The following is a 20,985-nucleotide window of genomic DNA, read 5'->3' as shown; positions in this document are numbered from 1 at the left end:
TATGTTTCTATATGCATTAAAATTCACCTTGAACAGTGCCTAATAAAAAATATCTATTCGGGAGGGGCATCCCTTCCCGCACCCTCCCTATTTCGGCCCCCCCAGTCAACATTTCCTGGGTACGGCCCTGTTGCTGTAAAATGTTTTTCTTTTACTCTGGTATTTTTTTCCTGACAGTTTTAATTTGATTAATTTGCCCAAAGACCTAGAATTCTAGGTCTTTAATTTGCCTGACAATTCAAGCATCAATGGCAGGAGGTATATCGCTTCATTCTATATTCTGAGCGTTTATCTGGGTCGCGTTCTGAGAAAACTGGACATCAGGGACAACACTTTCCGCTTGTATGACATTTTTCGTTTACATGAAGTCTCTTTTTAGTAAAAATCCTATTTATGCGGAAAGTGTCGTCCCTGATTAACCTGCGCTGACTGCAGTTCATCAAAAGCCGTAAACTGAGAAATAATCAAACTGCGCGAACGTCACGTTGGTGGTCCACTACCAAAATCCTTTACGATGCATTCAAACATGGCCATCCGGTGGTGGGTATTGTGTTCCTTGATAAACGTTGCTTACTCTTATGCAGCTTTCTTCAAGTCGTTTTTTATTTGTTAACGATAGGCGTTTCACATACGCTGTGGCATTGTTCTTAATAGAACTATATAGACAGAATGTTCAATAAATGAGCCGTTCTTTGTTAAAATGGAGTTAAATGCATGCACGTAGTATCGTCCCAGATTAGCCGGTGCAGTCCGCACAGGCTAATAAGGGACAACACTTTCCGACAAAACTTGATAGATTTCATGAGACTTGTTTTAGTTTTAATGTTCTATCAGTAGTTGCTCGACCTTTTACCCTATAATCAGAACAGGGTCCACGGTATCAGAACGTCAAGTTAACACAAAATGATATGTATGCGACTCCTTGGGTATATCTAGTATTGTCTAGACAAGAGTTCACAACTACTGGTCAGTTTAAATTGTGATCCAATAACATTGTTTTATGATGACTAATTTAGAAGTCAGGATCTACCTCCATACCAGCATACTTATACAATGAAACTTTAGCTGCACCAACCAGACAGAAAACTAATTATTCAATGCGGCCGTTTATGTATGGCAAGGAAAAAATTGCTAAACAATACAACGCATAGAAAAGACAATGTGAACAATTAGTCAATAAACAGGTAAGTGTGCATAAACATTTTTTTTTACTTCTGATCATCACGGCCATAATAGCCTTAAAAGAGAATACATTTCCATTTTATAACCATTAAACTACTCAATCGAGTTAAATACAGACTAGAGCAGCAGAACGGTAACTAAGTGATGAAGGATGAAATAAAACAAAGCCTTTTCTGTAGCATTCAAGCCACATCACTTTGAATGGTCTGTAGCACTTTTGAAAGGGTTGGTTGATTCTTTGACCAGAGAGGAGCATTTCTTTAGCTTTCAGTATCCTTTCCTCAATATTATGACTTATCAACATACCAGTTTCTGGTCCCTACGCAAACAGTTTCTAGATATTGCTTCAATAAAAGGTTCACAAAGAATACTTTGCTTATAAGGTTTAGAAATACTGGTGTTTGTGTTGATGAAAATTGAGCAAGGGTAAGGTACATTATAATATATAGTTTATTTCATTTGTATTCATGAGACATGTCAGGAATAGGACCACATAAGACACATTAACATTCATTTGAGAATAGCTCTGACAAAACCATGTTTTATGCATGAACATAAAGTTTTGTCCCAGATTAGAATGCTCAGTAAGCACAGGCTAATCAGGGACAACACTTTAAGTCTAAATGGATTTTCTATAAGACTTTCTTTTAGCAAAATATTCCATGAAAGAAAACAGTGTCGTCCCTTATAAGCCTTTGTGGACAGCACATACTTATCTGAATAAACAATGTACCCATATGCTTTAAACTCAGTTTCCCCAAGGAAACGCTCATGCCTATGATTTTCACTTAAACCAAACAATTAACTAATCTTTGTCACATACGTGACGTATACCCCCACATGCTGCATTGACACAGACTATTTTGCATTCTGTCTTCACAAAACAAGAGAAGCTAATTTATGGCGATTTTTAAGACTTATTATGCCATCATCATTTATGGCCAATTTGACCTTCAAACTCTTGAATTCTTTTGCATGACACGCCATCTAATGACCAGTCATTTTAAAATCTCACAATGAATGAAATAGTTATGGCCCGGACAAGATTTTTTATAGCCATTTTTTACCTTTGAACTCTAAGTGTGACCTTGACCTTGGAGATATCAACATAATTCTTTCGTGTGACACACCGTCCAATGATGGTGAATGAATGATTTTAAAATCTTACAATGAACAACATAGTTATGGCCCGGACAAGCTCATTTATAGCCAGTTTTGACCTTTGAACTCAAAGTGTGACCTTGACCTTGGAGATATCAACATAATTGTTTCGCACGACACACCGTCCACGATGGTGAACAAATGTGCCAAATGATTTTAAAATCTCACAATAAACGACATAGTTATGGCCCAGACAAGCTCATTTATGGCCATTTTTGACCTTTGAACTCAAAGTGTGACCTTGACCTTGGAGATATCGACATAATTCTTTTGCGTGACACACAATCCAATGATGGTGAACAAATGTGCAAAATGATTTTAAAATCTATCAATTAACAACATAGTTATGGCCTGGACAAGCTCGATTATGGCCATTTTTGACCTTTTAACTCAAAGTGTGACCTTGACCTTTGAGATATCGACGTAATTCTTTTGCCGACACACCGTCCAATCATGGTGAACAAATGTGCCAAATAATTTTAAAATCTCACAATGAACAACATAGTTATGGCCTGGACAAGCTCATGTATGGCCATTTTTGACCTTTGAACTCAAATTGTGACCTTGACCTTGGAGATATCAACGTAATTCTTTCGTGCGACACTGTCCAATAATGGTGAACACATGTGCCAAATGATTTTAAAATCTCACAATAAACGACAAAGTTATGTCCCGGACAAGCATTTTACCTTTGAACTCAAAGTGTGACCTTTGAGGTATTGACGTACTTCTTTCACGCGACACACCGTCCCATGATGGTAAACAAATGTACCAAGTCATTTTGAAATCTAACGATGAATAACATAGTTAAAACGCACTAAGTGACCCCGTGACCTAGTTTTTGACACGGCATGAGCCATATTAAAACTTGACCAAGACATCATCTAGATACAACTTCTGACCAAGTTTGGTGAAGATCGGATGAAATTTTCGTGACAGACAGACAGACCGACAAAGTGACTCCTATAAAGCCACCATTACCAGTAATGAGGGTATGATTATAAACAGTGACATGATATTACCAGTTATCTACAATGATTGGTCCTTACTGTACTACAAGCACTTTATTTCGTATGATTTTATAAAATTAACCATTAAACAATGCAATAAGTTCATGGTTCTTTACTGTGCACAGCCAATGAATCTCATCTAACTACAATACACAATCCAGATATGAAATATGAAAAACCTGAGAATCACATAATGTTGTCTTACCACTAGTATACCATGAACAGGTGAACCATTTTGGACTAGCCTTATTAAACATTAAATCACATTGTTACAGTAAAATACAATTTTGGAACAATTATATATACAATTGCTAGTAAAAAACATTTGTGATTATTAAATTTTAGTGATTCTATAATTTAATTCCTTGGTGTATTTTCCAAGACTGATGCGTAAGAAATATCCTGATTATCGAAGTCTTCTTTTTTTTATACTGCAATTTCAACATAACTTGAGATCTTGATGAGATGCATTCAGCACTGAGGGTTCATTTGTTTCAATTCCACTCCTCCATTTTCCCAATAGCAGAACATTACCACTCGTTCTCATCGAATCTTTTCACAAGTTTGTCTTGGTCTTCCAAATCCTTCTGAACTTTCTTGCGCATGTAGAATATCGGGCAGTCACGGCTGAAAAAAGGGGTTAAACATATTAATCAGTTACCTGATAGTGCGCACTTTGAATTGTAAAGTTGTAACACCATTAAGAAACAGGAGATATACAAAAAAGAGGGTCTATATGTGGAAAGCAACTCAACTCAAAAGAGTAGTTAAACAATATTATTTGCAGACTTTGTGATGCTTGTGAAACAAATAGGGTTTAAATCTAGGTTTTCTACTCTGAAAAAACTTGACTTGATACGGTATAAGACAGTATTATAACAAATATTTTTTTTAATTACATACTTATACAAGGGACAAAATTGTCACAAAACCAGGTTGTCAGTTGAAAAAAAGTCTGATAAAGGGAGACAATTCAAAACGTGTATTGTTAACCACCTTGTGTAAATTTGACCTTGATTTCAATTAGAAAAAAAATCTGATAAAGAGACAACTCAAAATCAAAATGTGCATTGTTACTGATTGTTCATAGTTAAATAGTTGTTTCAAAATCAATCTATTTTTAGTTGTGGTGACCTTGACCTTGGAGATATTGACGTAATTCTTTTGCGCGACACACAATCCAATGATGGTGAACAAATGTGCCTAATGATTTTAAAATGTCCCAATGAATGACATAGTTATGGCCCAGACAAGCTCATTTATGGCCATTTTTGACCTTCAAACTCAAATTGTGACCTTGACCTTGGAGATATCGACGTGATTCTTTCCCGCGACACAACGTTCAATGATGGTGAACAAATGTCCCAAATGATTTTAAAATCTCACAATGAATCACATAGTAATGGCCCGGACAAGCTCATTTATGGCCATTTTTGACCTTCAAACTCAAATTGTGACCTTGACCTTGGAGATATCAACGTAATTCTTTCGTGCGACACACCGTCTAATGATGGTGAACAAATGTGCCAAATGATTTTTTAATCTGACAATGAACGACAAAGTTATGGTCCGGACAAGCTCATTTATGGCCATTTTTGACCTTCAAACTCAAATTGTGACCATGACCTTGGAGATATCGACGTAATTCTTTTGCGCGACACACCATCTTATGATGGTGAACAAATGTGCCAAATGACTTTAAAATCTGACAATGAACGGCAAAGTTATGGCCCGGACAAGCTTGTTCCGCCCGCCAGCCGACATCGCCAATCTAATAACCAGTTTTTTCTTTTGGAAAACCTGGTTAAAAACAAGAGCGCCTGAAAGCTATGATTGGGACAAATCTTCTGACCAAGTTTTATGAAGATCGGAAAATAAATGTGGCCTCTAGAGTGTTAACAAGGTTTTACTATATAAGGAAAAATGCCCCGCCCCCGTGGTGGCCATGTTTTTCAACCAACCGTCATCATTTTTGAACTCATCCAAGATATTATTGGGATGAATCTTCTGACCCAGTTTCATGAAGATCAGACTATAAATGTGTCCTCTAGAGTGTTAACAAGATTTTACTATAGCCATTTATAGTCATATAAGGAAAAATGCCCCGCCCAATGGCAGCCATGTTTTTCAAGCAAAGGCTACCATTTTCGAACTCATCCAAGATATAATTGGGAAAAATCTTCGGACCAAGTTTCATGAAGATCGGAAAATAAATGTGGCCTCTAGAGTGTTAACAAGGTTTTACTATGCCATATAAGGAAAAATGCCCCGCCCCCTGGCATCATTTTCAAACTCGTCCAAGATATTATTGCGATGAATCATCTGACCAAGTTTCATGAAGATTGGACTATAAATGTGACCTCTAGAGTGTTAACAAGATTTTACTATAGCCATATAAGGAAAAATGCCCTGCCCCTTGGCAGCCATGTTTTTCAAGCAAAGGTTACCATTTTTGAACTCATCCAAGATATCATTGGGACACATCTTCTGAGCAAGTTTCATGAAGAACGGAAAATACATGTGGCCTCTAGAGTGTTAACAAGGTTTTATTACAGCCATATAAGGAACAAGAGCTGTCACCAAAGGATGACAAATGCCCCCTATAAACGCTTTGATAGAAGTTATGAGCATTTTACCATGCTAAATCCTTGAAATGCACTAAGTGACCCCGTGACCTAGTTTTTGACCCAGCATGACCCATATTCGAACTTGACCTAGATATTGTCTATAGATACAACTTCTGACCAAGTTTGAAATAGAGAGCTGACACGAAAAGTGTGACAGACAGACTGACAGACAGACTTACAGACGAACAGTGCGAAAACTATATACCCCCTTTTCTTCGAAAGGGGGCATAAAAATGCCCCGCCCCCTGGTGGCCATGTTTTTCAACCGACCAGCATCATTTTCAAACTCGTCAAAGATATTATTGGGATGAATTTTCTGACCAAGTTTCATGAAGATCAGACAATGAATGTGGCCTCTAGAGTATTAACAAGATTTTACTATAGCCATATAAGGAAAAACGTCCCGCCCCTTGGCAGCCATGCTTTTCAAGCAAACGTAACCATTTTTCAACTCATCCAAGATATCATTGAGACCAATCTTCTGACCAAATTTCATGAAGATTGGACAATAAATGTGGCCTCTAGAGAGTTAACAAGGCAAATGTTGACGCCGCACAATGCACGACGGACAAAAGGCGATCACAAAAGCTCACCATGAGCACGTTGTGCTCAGTTGAGCTAAAAACAAGTAACTACTAAGGTGGCGATTATTTTAACCCCAGAGGCATGATTTGAACAATAGTAGAGGACCAATATACGATTTTGCACGCCAAACATTTAACCTCTTTCCCTTGTTGTTTTCAGCAAAAGGATTTTAACAGTTATTTATTATGAAAGTCTATATAAATCATGTGACCCCTAGGGCTTGGTTAGTTTGACCCCAGTGGCATGATTTTAACAAACTTTGCAGAGTATTACCATGCCATGTTCCAGACAAATCATTCAAACCTTGACCTTTTCTATTTCTTTTTAAAATGTTTGAAGTTGTTAAATTTGTCATTATACCGGTAAATCATATGGCCCATGGGACTTTGCCAGGTTCAACCCCAATAACCCTTATTAAACAAAATGTAGGGTTATGAGTTTTGTGCAATGGGCTTTTTCTCATCACTATATATACACTCACAAAGTTTAATGTTTACCTTTATATATTGTATCTGAGATATAGCCCTTAAAAGTTATACCATACAAATACATTTACAACAACTGGCAATTACTCTTATTTAAGGAAGTGTTGGGACATTAATAATAATGTCCTCCTAAATGGCCGTTTTTGTCATAAATATCTATACACATATGAAATTTAATGATGTTTTTGAGATTTAGCCCTGAAAAGTTTGTGACTGATGGACGGACTGTCAGACAATGCCAAAACTGTATTAATCTGCCTTTTGGCAGGATAATAATATATATTTTTAGTGTAAAAGTATATCTTTTAACATAGGAAACAGTTGCAGTATTACGGACTACCTGGTACAGAGTACATCCTCGTGTAGACTGCCCTGACAGCGCTGACACTGGGTCCACAGGCGGGAAAACTTCTCCTCCAAGGCATTGATCGTGGAGATCTCCTTCTGATAAATCTCAGATTCGCGGCTTTTACAGTGCTTGCACACAGCAGCTGAAGACAATTGTAAATAATGTAAAAACGTACAGTATTGTTACTAGAAGAGTAGAGTTCCATGAGATCAGACCGTGCTGCCCTAACACATTCACAATGAAGCAAATCACAGCTCTATTTTTCCCAATCTAGTTATTAAATGAAAAGAAAATACTAAATTTTAATTGTTCAAAACATATTCCCCAAAAATCACTGATAAGGATGTCAGACCTCGTTAAGATGAAGCCAGTAAAACAGTTAATTTTAGCATGAATATCAACTCTCAACAGGGGCCAGATATCCACTTCAGAAAGTTCAAGAGTTTGGGTGGCTAGTTACATGGGACACTTAAAATTTAAGAAGTAACTTTTGCTATCAACCACAAAGCAAATATTTTCAGTGTTCAATTGTTGGAATTTTACAACAGTTAAGATAATAAGACACAAATTAAAACAAGATGTGCTTGTGAAACACTATGTCCCCCCCCCCTATATTTGACCTTTGACCTTGAAGGATGACCTTGACCTTTCACCACTCAAAATTTGCAGCTCCATGAGATACACATGCATGCCAAATATGAAGTTGCTTCAATATTGCAAAAGTTATGGCAAATGTTAAAGTTTGACGCAAACCAACCAACAAACAAACCAACAAACAGACAGGACAAAAACAATATGTCCTCCAGTAGAGACTGGGGGACATAAAAATAAGTATTTTATGTTTTATTGTATAAAATAACATAAGTGTAAACTAGTCCTAAAATATTCCTATTCAAGGGTCTAAATAACATTGATCTGCGTGGAATGTATTAATGTTGTAGTTATTTTGGTGACAGCAAAATGTTTTTTAGACAAATGAAACATTTAACTGTCATGAAACCAGGTTATCAATGTCTAACAAAATAATGTAACTAAATTAAAATAATTATTTTCAAGCCTATATAAGGCCTGCATGTAAGCTTAAAACACACAAAATGTCATAACAATACAGTTACACCTCCATCAAAGTTCCAGATTTTGAGCAGAAACTGCATCAAAGTTCCAGACTTCGAGCAGAAACTGTTGTTGTTTTAAGTAGCAATGACCTTGATCATGATCCAACTGGCTAAATAATGTACTTCTAAGCTAGGTCTTAATATTGTCAGAAACCAAGGCACATTATTTTTCCCATTACACTTAAGTTATTGAGTGACAACCATTGTTCTATTTATAGTAACAGTGACCTTGTTCCAAATTTGTACAGAAGGAGCCTAAAGCTTTGTTTGTGCGTAAGCTACATTAGACTTTTTTTTGGATAATACATTGATTCAGACTCAAGTTATTGACATACATTTTTCACTTAGTTTGAAGATATGATAAAAACAAGAGCTGTCAGAGGACAGCGCGCTCGACTATTCGAGTGCTTGACAGTATAACGTAAGCCATCATGGAGAGGGGGGGAGGGAGGGGTATAATGTGGGTGTGTGATCATTTAATAATGATCTTTCAAAAATAAGAAAAAAAATTAAAAATTTGGGGGGAGGGGGGGGGGGGGGGAGGGGTTCTGGGGGGGGGTGTGTGTGGGGGATGGTTTAGGTGGAGTGCATTGTGGTATGTCAGGTAAGCGTTTTTTTGTCAAACGTTTTCATAGATTTATCTATAATATGCATATTCTAAGTATAAAAGGGGCCATAATTCTGTCAAAATTCTTGATACAGTTGTCCGCTCTTGTTCATAGGTTGGGGTCATGTTGGTAAACAAGTATGCAAAATATGAAAGCAATATGTCAAAGGACACAGGAAATATTTGGGGTAGTACGCAAACTTTAACATAGATTTATCAATAATATGCATATTCTAAGTATAAAAGGGGCCATAATTCTGTCAAAATGCTTGATACAGTTGTCTGCTCTTGTTTATAGGTTGGGGTCATGATGGTAAACACAAGTATGCAAAATATGAAAGCAATATGTCAAGGGACACAGGAATTTGGGGTAGTACGCAAACTTTAACATAGATTTATCAATAATATGCATATTCTAAGTATAAAAGGGGCCATAATTCTGTCAAAATGCTTGATACAGTTGTCTGCTCTTGTTTATAGATTGGGGTCATGATGGTAAACAAGTATGCAAAATATGAAAGCAATATGTCAAGGGACATTGAAAATATTTGGGGTAGTACGCAAACTTTAACATTTGCACGCAAACGGACACGGGAATGGATACGGGAACGGCAACGCCGGGGTGAGTAGGATAGCTCCACTATATATATTTCATATATAATAGTCGAGCTAAAAATATAATTAAACAAGAAGAAAAGGTTTATTTTGCCATTTTTAACAATTAAAGGACCATTATTATTAACTTCTTTAGGCGATCTAGCAGGTTATCACACTAGTCCGATACATCATGCCTACAAACACACTTTGTGAAATATTTATTGAACAATGTTTTTCTGGATGCCGTGGATTTCCTAAAAGCCAGTTGGCTGAAGGGCTTCCCATAATGTTTTTTTCTCACATGAATTAGTTAATTGTACTAGGCTGCTTTTGGGATATTTCAGTCATGTTAAGGTAGCGCACCCCTAATGGGCACATATCCAAATATAATCTAATTAATTATTTTCTTAATCAGCAGCATTTCACTGAACTTCATGCAAATTTGTAGGTAGGCTTTCCATGCTTTTTAAAAAAATATACCAATTTTTTCAAAACCAACCCCACGCTCAGCTTTTGTCCAGTTTATTTTCACCCCTGGGGTATATAAAAGTTCCATAATTCATTCAAATTTCCAAATATGGGCATGCAGTTGGTGTGTACAGATGCAGTAAAGGTGTTTAAACTTTAAACAAGATGAAATAGGTAAGTATTCTTGTACAGACATTTATTTTTTACAATTTTTTATCTTTGGAAGAGCGCCATGAAATGTAAGTGATTTTAGCCAAGTAAAAATTGGGTCGGTTAAAAACAAAGTGTCATAAAATTCAAAATAGTATCATATAAGTTATATTTTAAACGTATTTTTTTTTTATAGAAACACTATATACAGCAAAAACACCATGAAATAGACAGATTTACCGTTTACTTTTTGAAATAAAAATAAAAAAGCAACATGCATCATTCGTATTTTCAGCAGTTAATCACCCAATTTAGCCATAACGTTGTTTTAATTTTAAAAATTGAAGGATAAGCATAAAAATTTCAACATATGTAACAATAAACATAGCTTATATGCTGTATTGAATCAAATTACATTACAAAAGAAATAAAACGCGTCGCAAAAAGTATGTGATGTCGGCAGGATTCGAACCTGCGCGGGAAGATCCATAAAGTTTTGTAGTCCATCGCCTTAACCACTCGGCCACAACTACTACACATTTGTGCAACCTTTAATCATATATCCATAAGTTAACAGGTAAAAAGGCTTGTCGATCTTTGAAGAAATCGCAAAATCGTATTTTTTGAGATGATATTTGGATCAAAGTCAATATTTATTGTGAAAATAATGTATTCTAAAGGAATTACGTAAACATATATCAAAATTCGAAGTTTGAAAAAAATAAAATGCATTTTTCGGAAATAACTGATCATTGAAGATCGGCAATGATAGTAAAATAAATCGCGGGAAATCATTAGGGGTGCGCTACCTTAAGGAGTAGTGATGCAGCGACAAATAACTTTTCAACTGGAAGATCAGTAACATCTTTAAAACACAGCTGACTAGACCTCACAGCAAATTATGGAAAGGGATTTTAATGATAGTTGGAGTTATATATTATAAATTCGCAAGCCATGAGAATTCTTCCAATACCATCGTTATCAAGGGGCACTTTGCAGCCGATACAGGAGCTCTTCTTTGTGGCAAAGGCCATCAGCCCCCCGACCTTGGACGTCATCATCGTCTTTGTACGTGTATGTTCACCCTCTTAAATCAATTCACAAGTCATATGTAGGAATCACATATGAAAAGCAAACTAATAATATGTTGTATATATATATATAACTGATCTAATTTACTTCCTGTTAAAACAGGAAAATGCCAATAATAAACCACAAACATTACTTTTAAGTTTAATGATTATATACAAAATATTATAGCATTTGCAACACAGCCAGCAATTTTTAGCTTAAAGTAAATCAAATTGAAACAAATTTTCAATGGGGGCCATGTTTTTTAACCAACCAGAATCATTTTTAAACTTGTCCAAGATATCATTTTGATGAATCTTGTGAACAAGTTTCATGAAGATCGGACATTAAATGTGGCTCCAATCAAAGTGTTAACAAGGTTTTACTAAAGACATATATAGCCATATATGGAACAAGAGGGCCAAGATGGCCCTAGTTCGCTCACCTGAGAGGAGTTGGTTCATTCAATCTTTACCAAATGTCAAACTTGACCTAGATATTGTCCAGACAAACATCCTGGTCAAGTTTCATCATTATTTCATCTGCGAGTCATGATCAATGTACCTATGAAGTTTCATGATCCTAGGCGTAAGCTTTTGTAATTTCAAAATGGCACAACTTGATTACATAAGATAATGCATGCAGGCTTGTATGTTGTGTAGGAGAACGTCTGCTGACAAATCTGTGTGTAAGGACAGTCAGAAGGACAGACAGGCATCCATATGGTATTTGCAAAACAGCCCCTTTTACGTTGTAATGGGGAGTACAACAAATTACAGAGCAGCATAGATTTTCAGAAAAGTAATGAATTACTTAGTTCAACAGAATCAGCAAGGGGCAATGACTTGAGCAGCAAAGACACTAGGAGAAGAATTACTTACTGAGAAGCTCAGACTCTGCCCGTTTCTCCCCAAGGATGGGTTCAAATATCCTGAGTAGGGGCTTGGAGAGCTGGTTCTCCAGGTAGTATTGTGTGTCTATGGCTATGTTGTTCTCCAGCACGTAGATCGGATCCTGAAATGGGTCGCGGAAGATTAAGATTGGAATTGGTTTTATAGAGGAAACCCACAATAGAATCCTTTTTTGCATGTTGGGAACATAATTGAATGCTGCTTTATAATAGTGATGTCTCATAATAAGTGTGTATATTCTTACATCATTAAACCACTTTGCACAACTCAGTACACATAATTTATCACAATAAATCTATTGAGATATATTTTTATCTAAAATCATTAAGCAAGCTTAAACACTCAACTCACATAAAACTCTTTATGCAAGTAATATATCCTAACTTCAGTTTTTGATGCTCACACACAACAAGAACAAGATGTGTTTGTGAAACACAATGTCCCCCTATATGATATTTGACCTTGTAAGATGACCTTGACCTTGTGAAGGATGACCTTCACCACTCAAAATGTGCAGCTCCATGAGATACACATGCATGCCAAATATCAAGTTGCTATCTTCAATATTGCAAAAGTATTCATAAAATAAGCGATTTGGGACACATATATTTGACCTCTGACCTTGAAGGATGACCTTGACCTTTCACCACTCAAAATGTGCAGCTCCATGAGATGCACATGCATGCCAAATATCAAGTTGCTATCTTCAATATTGCAAAAGTATTTATAAAATAAGCGATTTGGGCCACATATATTTGACCTCTGACCTTGAAGGATGACCTTGACCTTTCACCACTCAAAATGTGCAGCTCCATGAGATACACATGCATGCCAAATATCAAGTTGCTATCTTCAATATTGCAAAAGTATTCATAAAATGAGAGATTTTGGCCACATATATTTGACCTCTGACCTTGAAGGATGACCTTGACCTTTCACCACTCAAAATGTGCAGCTTCATGAGATACACATGCATGCCAAATATGAAGTTGCTATCTTCAATATAGCAAAAGTTATGGCAAAATGTTTAAGTTGGCGCAAACAGACAGACCAACAGACAGACCAACAGACAGACCAACAGACAGGGCAAAAACAATATGTCCCCCACTACTATAGTGGGGGACATAAAAATACGTTTTGTGGCTTGCATTTATGATAAACAAATAGAGAATAACAGGTTACTGTGCATCGTTTTGTAATATATCAGGCGAGGCTTAGAATAATATAACGGCGAATAGAGCTGCAACGATTCACCAACAGCTCGATTCGATTTCGATTTCAGACACTCCGATACGGATTTTTTCGATTCGATTCATCTTCAAACCTAGTTATCCCCACGCTTTTTGAAAAAAAGGTGGGGATATTGTGGTGATCTCCGCCGTCCGTCCGTCTGTCCGTCCGTCTGTCCGTCCGTCCTGGCCACTATCTCCTCCTACACTAAAAGCACTAGAACCTTGAAATTTACACACATGGTAGCTATGAGCATATGTGCGACCCTGCACTATTTGGAATTTTGATCTGACCCCTGGGTCAAAAGTTATAGGGGTTGGGGTGGGGCCGCGTCAGAAATTATCACTCATTTTTTTAGGTTATTTTACATTTACTTCTTTATTTCTACACCGATTCACTTCAAATTGATACTGGACCTCACCTATGACAATACGGTCAATCTCAACCATGCATGGCCCCATTCCCAACCCTGGGGCGCCCCGCCCACATAGGCCACACCCACCAAAAATTTCCATTTACTATAATTTTTTCATTTCTACACGGATTCACTTCAAATTGATACTGAACTTTTGTTATGACATTAGGGTCAATCTCAACTATGCATGGCCCCAATCCCAACCCTGGGGCGCCCGCCCACATAGGCCACACCCACCAAAAAATTCCATTTACTATAATTTTTTCATTTCTACACGGATTCACTTCAAATTGATACTGAACTTCTCTTATGACATTAGGGTCAATCTCAACTATGCATGGCCCCATAACCAACCCTGGGGCCCCGCCCACATAGACCACACCCACCCAAAATTGCCTTTACTATAATTTCTTCATTTCTACACCGATTCACTTCAAATTGATATTGAACTTCTCTTATGACAATACAGTCAATCTCAACTATGCATGGCCCCATTACCAACCCTGGGGCGCCCCGCCCACATAGACCACACCCACCCAAAATTGCCTTTTACTATAATTTCTTCATTTCTACACCGATTCACTTCAAATTGATACTGAACCTCTCTTATGACAATACGGTCAATCTCAACTATGCATGGCCCCATTATCAACCCTGGGGCGCCCTGCCCACATATGTCACACCCACCCAAAATTGCCTTTTACTATAACTTCTTCATTTCTACACCAATTCACTTCTAATTGATGATGAACTTCTCTTATGACAATACGGTCAATCTCAGCTATGCATGGCCCCATTACCAACCCTGGGGCACACCTAGGTCAAACATTCGGCGTGGGGATACGCGTCGGCCTCTGCCGCGCCATTTCTAGTTTTATCATATATTCACTCTTCTGCCTCAAAATAAACATTTCTGTTCAAAAGTGTTGCATACCTAGATATCTTGGGCATTTGTCAAATTGTGTGTTTGTTTGATATAGTTTCGTTGGTTCAACAGCAGAGCTACAGATAAGGTGCGTATTTGCGTAAATACCCAATGTAAAATTGCCCATTACGCATAGAAAAATAACACTCTGCATACCGAAACCCAATTGAAATTGCCAATTACGCATATCGTATTTTTCTTCTGCGTAACGAGTAAATCTGTCCCAGAAATACCCAGGTCTGAAATACACAGATTCTTTCCGCTTGGTCCAAGCGCTTTCAGTATAACGTTCAGCACGATAATATGTACAGAAGAAAGCGTCTATGTAACTACGTGTTATTGTTGTGAAAATGTCGAAACCGCAAGGCCTTAAAAAGGAAAATATCGTATCCCAGACACAACAAAAACAATTTTAAGTTATTTAACCGCAACAACACAAAATCAGAAGCGGAAAATATAGTGAAACTAATGTTTGACGATATTGTGTCGGAGGCAAGCACTGACAGTGCTTACATTGTAAGAAATCTGGTGGGAAAAATCTTCGAACTTTTTTTTAAATCAAGACTGTATATTGTGGATACATCTACATAATTACACAAGATCTCTGAAACTAATCAATTAAGAGTGGAACTTAAGACAATGAAAACACCCAATTTTAATACAAAAATACCCAATTGTCAAGTCAAGTAGTGGGTACCGACTTTTCTGTACCCAATTGAAAATGAAAATACCCAATTGAACTTAAAAGTAGTGGGTATTTACCCAATTACTCAGAAAAGTTATCTGGAGCTCTGTTCAACATTGTTTTAAAAACTGTTGAAAGTGTGTTAAATTAACATTTGTAAGATATATTTTGCAAGAAACTGCCAATTGTCTTTCAAACTATGTCAATATTTCAATAAAACACATAAAAAAGAAAAGCAAATTAGGACTCAATTTTAATATAACAAACTTCTGACAAGAAGATTGTGTTGAATACACAATAATATATAATTAAATAAATAATCATAAGAACATCTGGAATCAGTGGAGTGATAGTACTATCACTATTATACTTATATCCAAAACCGCTACAAGCACGTCTACCATTGTGCCGTGACAGCATCACCTGTTACCTGTAGGACAAAGCACATTCTCTAATAAACTTAACAAATTCCCAACAGAAACAGAACTACTTTTCTGGCTGGCGGCTTGAGTATTTGCACTTGTGCTACCTCTTAGTCTTGCTAAATCAACGTTATGTTTGCATCTGTGAAGCACAGTTTACACTTTGCTTTATCGGGAGGGCAACCATCCCGAAACCCAAAATACTGCCACACTTTTGATTTGTGCTTCTTAGGCACATCTGAAAATTTCAATTTGTCGGCCACAACTTGTTCAGCCATTTTGACGCTTTTTCCGAAAGTAGACCGTAACGTGCTTATTGATTGGATGACTAAAGTAATAAGCAGCCAATCGCGCGCTTCGTAATTACAGGTAAAGATAAAACCTACACCTTCCCGTATCAAATAGTCAGAATACAGCAAGCTTTACGTATCTATGTATATATATGTCTATATGTTAAAGAATCAAATCGAATTGGGTAGGTTTGGTATCGTAATTGAATCGTCGCATTTCGAACCGATTTTCGATGCATCGGATCGAATCGTTGCAGCTCTAACGGCGAAGCTTGACTAGCCGTTATTTTATTCGTGCCGAGCCTGATATATTACAAAACGACGGGACAGTAACCCATTTTTCGGTTGATCATATCACATTTTCCTAAAAATCTGCAAAACAATCAATTTTTTATATTTAAAATGTACGCTGATTATGCTGATCCGGCTTTTACACGTTGACATACATGTAGCAACGGCGTTAGAAAAGACGACACGAATAATCGCATATTTTAAACATCGTATAGAAAAAAAAAGTTGTTTGCACTAAGAATGGCAAGAGTACACCCGCTTAAATTATAAATGTCTTGAATTGGTGAACAGGAATTAACTGCAGCGACAAATTTATTCGAAGAACACACTTAATCGAATAGTATGGTGACGCCATTTTGGAGATCAGATGTGTATTGAAATTGACATTTTGATAATGGTGTCAATATTGACATAATTGTGTTAAATCCTTTGTTTAAATAGTTGGAATTAGCATACAGTTATCATTTGTCTTTACTTTCTGTGCAACACTTGCGAGTGCAATGACTATATCAATATTTAAGATTTATTGTCCCATTGATGACATCATTTAACTTCTGCAGTGCGGGCTGTGGTGATTTTAAAACAAGAAGGCCAAGATGGCCCTAGTTCGCTCACCTGAGAGGAGTCGGTTCATTCAATATATTTATAAGATATTGTCCAGACAAACTTCCTGGTCAAGTTTCATCATTATTGAACCAAAACTCTGGCGTATGGAGTGTTTTTGTTTTTGTAAGATTTGACCTTGTGACCTATATTTTGAGTTGACCACCCTTACCAAACATCAAACTTTGCTTACAAAAATAAAAATTTTGACCAAGATTCATAAAATCTGAAACAAAATTGTGACCTCTAGAGTGTTTACAAGGATTTTGTATAATATAATGAAAATTTGGACAATCTCAGGGCAATATTATGGCATTAATAATGTGATTTTGCTCATTATCAAACTTGACTGAGATCTTTCAGCAACTTTCATAAAGAATGCTTGAGAAGTGTGAATGCTAGTGTTTACAAACCAAATGTGGACGGACCGACAGCGGACAAAGACCAATCCTGAGCAATCAGGTGAGCTAAAAAGTGTGTTTCACCGATCTGAGCCATTTTCCAACTTGTCCGAGAAATCAATAAAACCAATGTATTGACTAAGTTTCAGGGTGATTAGGCAAAAAATGTGACTTCTATAGTGTTCGATCACAATGTTTCTCTCTAGTCACATAAGGAAAACTGCCCCACTCACCCCTTGAGGCCATGTTTTTGACCGATCAGGACCATTTGCGAACTCATCTGAGATATATATAAAACCAATCTTTTCACCAAGTTTCATGATGATTGGGCAAAAAATGTGACTTCTAGAGTGTTCACAAGCTTTCCCCCAGCAGCCATGTTATTCAACTGACCAGAACCATTTTTGAACACAACTCTCGTATCAAGGAGACAAATGTTCTGACCAAATTTCATGAAATTGGGCCAAAAATGTGACTTCTAGAGTGTTCACATGTTTTCACTATATACATATAGACAAAAATGCCCCGCCCACTGGCGGCCATGTTTTTCACTGATCTGGACCATTTTCGAACTTGTCCGAGATATCAATAAAACCAATGTTTTGACCAACTTTCATGATGATTGGGCAAAAATTGTGACTTCTAGTGTGTTTACAAGGTTTCTCTATAGCCAAATAAGGAAAACTGCCCCGCCCACTGGCGGCCATGTTTTTCACAAGACCAGAACCACTTTCAAACTCAACCAACATATCATTAAGACAAACGTTTTGACAAAGTTACATGAAGATTGGGCATGAAATGTGACTTCTACAGTGTTTCAAAGTTTTATCGTTTTTTTGACCTAATGACCTAGTTTTTGACCCAGCATGATCCAGTTTCGAACTCGATCGAGATATCATTGGGACAAATGTTCTGAATAAGTTTTATGAAGATCGGACAAAAAATATGGCCTCTAGAGTGTTAACAAGGTATCTCTATAGTCAAACAAGAGCACCGCCTTGCGGGTGCAGACCGCTCATCTATTTTCTTTTTAAAGGTGAAGGGACTCTCATTTTCAATCACAAAGGAGGGAGGAGTGGAGTGAAGAGGGGTGTATAGTGTGGGGTTGTGGACATTTATTACATTATCTTCCAAAAAAGCGAAAAAAAATAAAAAAATAAAAATCGGGGGGGGGAGAGGGGGGGGGGGGGGGGGGGGGGTTGGGGGGCGATGGGGGGGGGAGGGGGGGGTTTTGAGTGCGATGGTTGGACGGTATTTCAAACATAACCGTTTTTAAAAAAATGGGGGGGGGGGGTATAGTGTGAGGGTGTGGTGGTAATTTGTGAGATGATCTTAAAAAAAAAAAAAAAAAAAAAAAAAAAAAAAAAATTGGGGGGGGGGGGGGATGGGGTGGGGGGGGGGTGGGGGGGGGGGTATAGTGTGAGGGTGTGGTGGTCATTTGTGAGATGATCTTAAAAAAAAAAAAAAAAAAAAAAAAATAGGGGGGGGGGAGGGGGGGGAGGGGGGGGGGGGAGGGCACGGGGGATGGTTTGGGTGGAGTCTATTGTGGTATGTCAGGTAAGAGTAGTTTCATCAAAGTATCAATCAAATCTAATTATAAATAAAGAAGTTATGGCAATTTTAGCAAAATTTAATAATTTGACCTTGAGAGTCAAGGTCATTCAAAGGTCAAAGTAAAATTCAAGTTGCCAGGTACAGTAACCTCATGATAGCATGTAAGTATTTGAAGTTTGAAAGCAATAGCCTTGATACTTAAGAAGTAAAGTGGATCGAAACACAAAATTTAACCATATATTAAAAGTTACTAAGTCAAAAAAGGGCCATAATTCCGTAACAATGACAACCAGAGTTATGCAACTTGTCCTTTTACTGTACCCTTATGATAGTTTGCGAGTGTTCCAAGTATGAAAGCAATATCTATGATACTTTAGGGGTAAAGTGGACCAAAACATAAATCTTAACCAAATTTTCAATTTTCTAAGTATAAAGGGCCTATAATTCCGTCCAAATGCCAGTCAGAGTTACATAACTTTGCCTGCACGGTCCCCTTATGATAGTTCATAAATCTTGCAAGTATGAAAGCAATAGCTTTGATACTGTAGGAATAAAGTGGACCTAAACACAAAACTTAATCAAATTTTCAATTTTCTAAGTATAAAAAGGGCACATAATTCTGTCAAAATGCCAGTCAGAGTTACATTACTTTGCCTGCACAGTCCCCTTATGATAGTTAGTAAGTGTTGCAAGTATGAAAGCAATAGCTTTGATGCTTAAGGAATAAAATGGACCTAAACACAAAACTTAACCAAAATTGTCAATTTTCTAAGTATAAAAAGGGCACATAATTCTGTCAAAATGCATGCCAGAGTTATCTAACTTTGCCTGCCCAGTCCCCTCATGATAGTAAGTAAGTGTACCAAGTTTGAATGCAATAGCATTGATACTTACTGAGAAAAGTGGACCTAAACGCAAAACTTAACCAAAATTTTCAATTTTTTAAGTATAAAAAGGGCACATAATTCTGTCAAAATGCACGCCAGAGTTATCTAACTTTGCCTGCCCAGTCCCCTCATGATAGTCAGTAAGTGTACCAAGTTTGAATGCAATAGCATTGATACTTACTGAGAAAAGTGGAACTAAACGCAAAACTTAACCAAAATTATCAATTTTTTAAGTATAAAAAGGGCACATAATTCTGTCAAAATGCACGCCAGAGTTATCTAACTTTGCCTGCCCAGTCCCCTCATGATAGTAAGTAAGTGTACCAAGTTTGAATGCAATAGCATTGATACTTTCTGAGAAAAGTGGACCTAAACGCAAAACTTAACCGGACGCCGACGCCAACGCCAACGCCAACGCCAACGCCAACGCCAACGCCGACGCCAAGGTGATGACAATAGCTCATAATTTTTTTTCAAAAAATAGATGAGCTAAAAAGGAAAACTGCCCCGCCCACTGGCAGCCATGTTTTTCAACGGACCAGAACCACTTTTGAACTAAACCAACATATAATTAAGACAAACATTTTGACAAAGTTTCATGAAGATTGGGCATAAAATGTGACTTCTACAGTGTTTACAAGTTTTTTTGTTTTTTTTTTACCTAGTGACCTAGTTTTTGACCCAGCATTACCCAGTTTCAAACTCGACCCAGATATCATTGGGACAAAGCTTCTGACCAAGTTTCATGAAGATTGGAAAAGAAATGTGCCCTCTAGAGTGTTTATGAACAAATGTTAATGACGGACGACAGACAAAGACCGGTCACAAAAGCTCACCTGAGCAATCAGGTGAGCTAAAAATAAACGTTTTTGTGATTTATGACTTTAAACTAGAATAATATATGTACGTTCTTGGGATCAAAATGTTTGTTTTGTTGAACCTGATTCATGTTGATAGAAATTGT

General features: G+C 37.1%; 1 protein-coding gene across 4 annotated transcripts in view; it reads right to left on the bottom strand.

Annotated features, from left to right (window-relative positions):
* Positions 1–1,614: 1,614 nt before the first annotated feature.
* The window catches only part of LOC127840856 (DNA polymerase delta catalytic subunit-like), a 64,493-nt gene continuing 45,122 nt past the window's right edge, over positions 1,615–20,985 (bottom strand). For all 4 annotated transcript variants that reach the window (XM_052369292.1, XM_052369291.1, XM_052369301.1 and 1 more), the window contains 4 exons: positions 12,289–12,421; positions 11,310–11,423; positions 7,391–7,541; positions 1,615–3,980 (listed from right to left, as the gene is read on the bottom strand). In XM_052369292.1, the coding sequence (XP_052225252.1) occupies positions 3,884–3,980; positions 7,391–7,541; positions 11,310–11,423; positions 12,289–12,421 (495 nt within the window). In that variant the 3' untranslated portion in view covers positions 1,615–3,883. The remainder of the gene's footprint in view (positions 3,981–7,390; positions 7,542–11,309; positions 11,424–12,288; positions 12,422–20,985) is intronic.

Source organism: Dreissena polymorpha, chromosome 1, assembly GCF_020536995.1.
Source record: "Dreissena polymorpha isolate Duluth1 chromosome 1, UMN_Dpol_1.0, whole genome shotgun sequence".
Lineage (NCBI taxonomy): Eukaryota > Metazoa > Mollusca > Bivalvia > Myida > Dreissenidae > Dreissena > Dreissena polymorpha.
The sequence above is the reverse complement of the archived record's forward strand: the minus strand, read 5'-3'. Positions and strand labels throughout refer to the sequence as shown.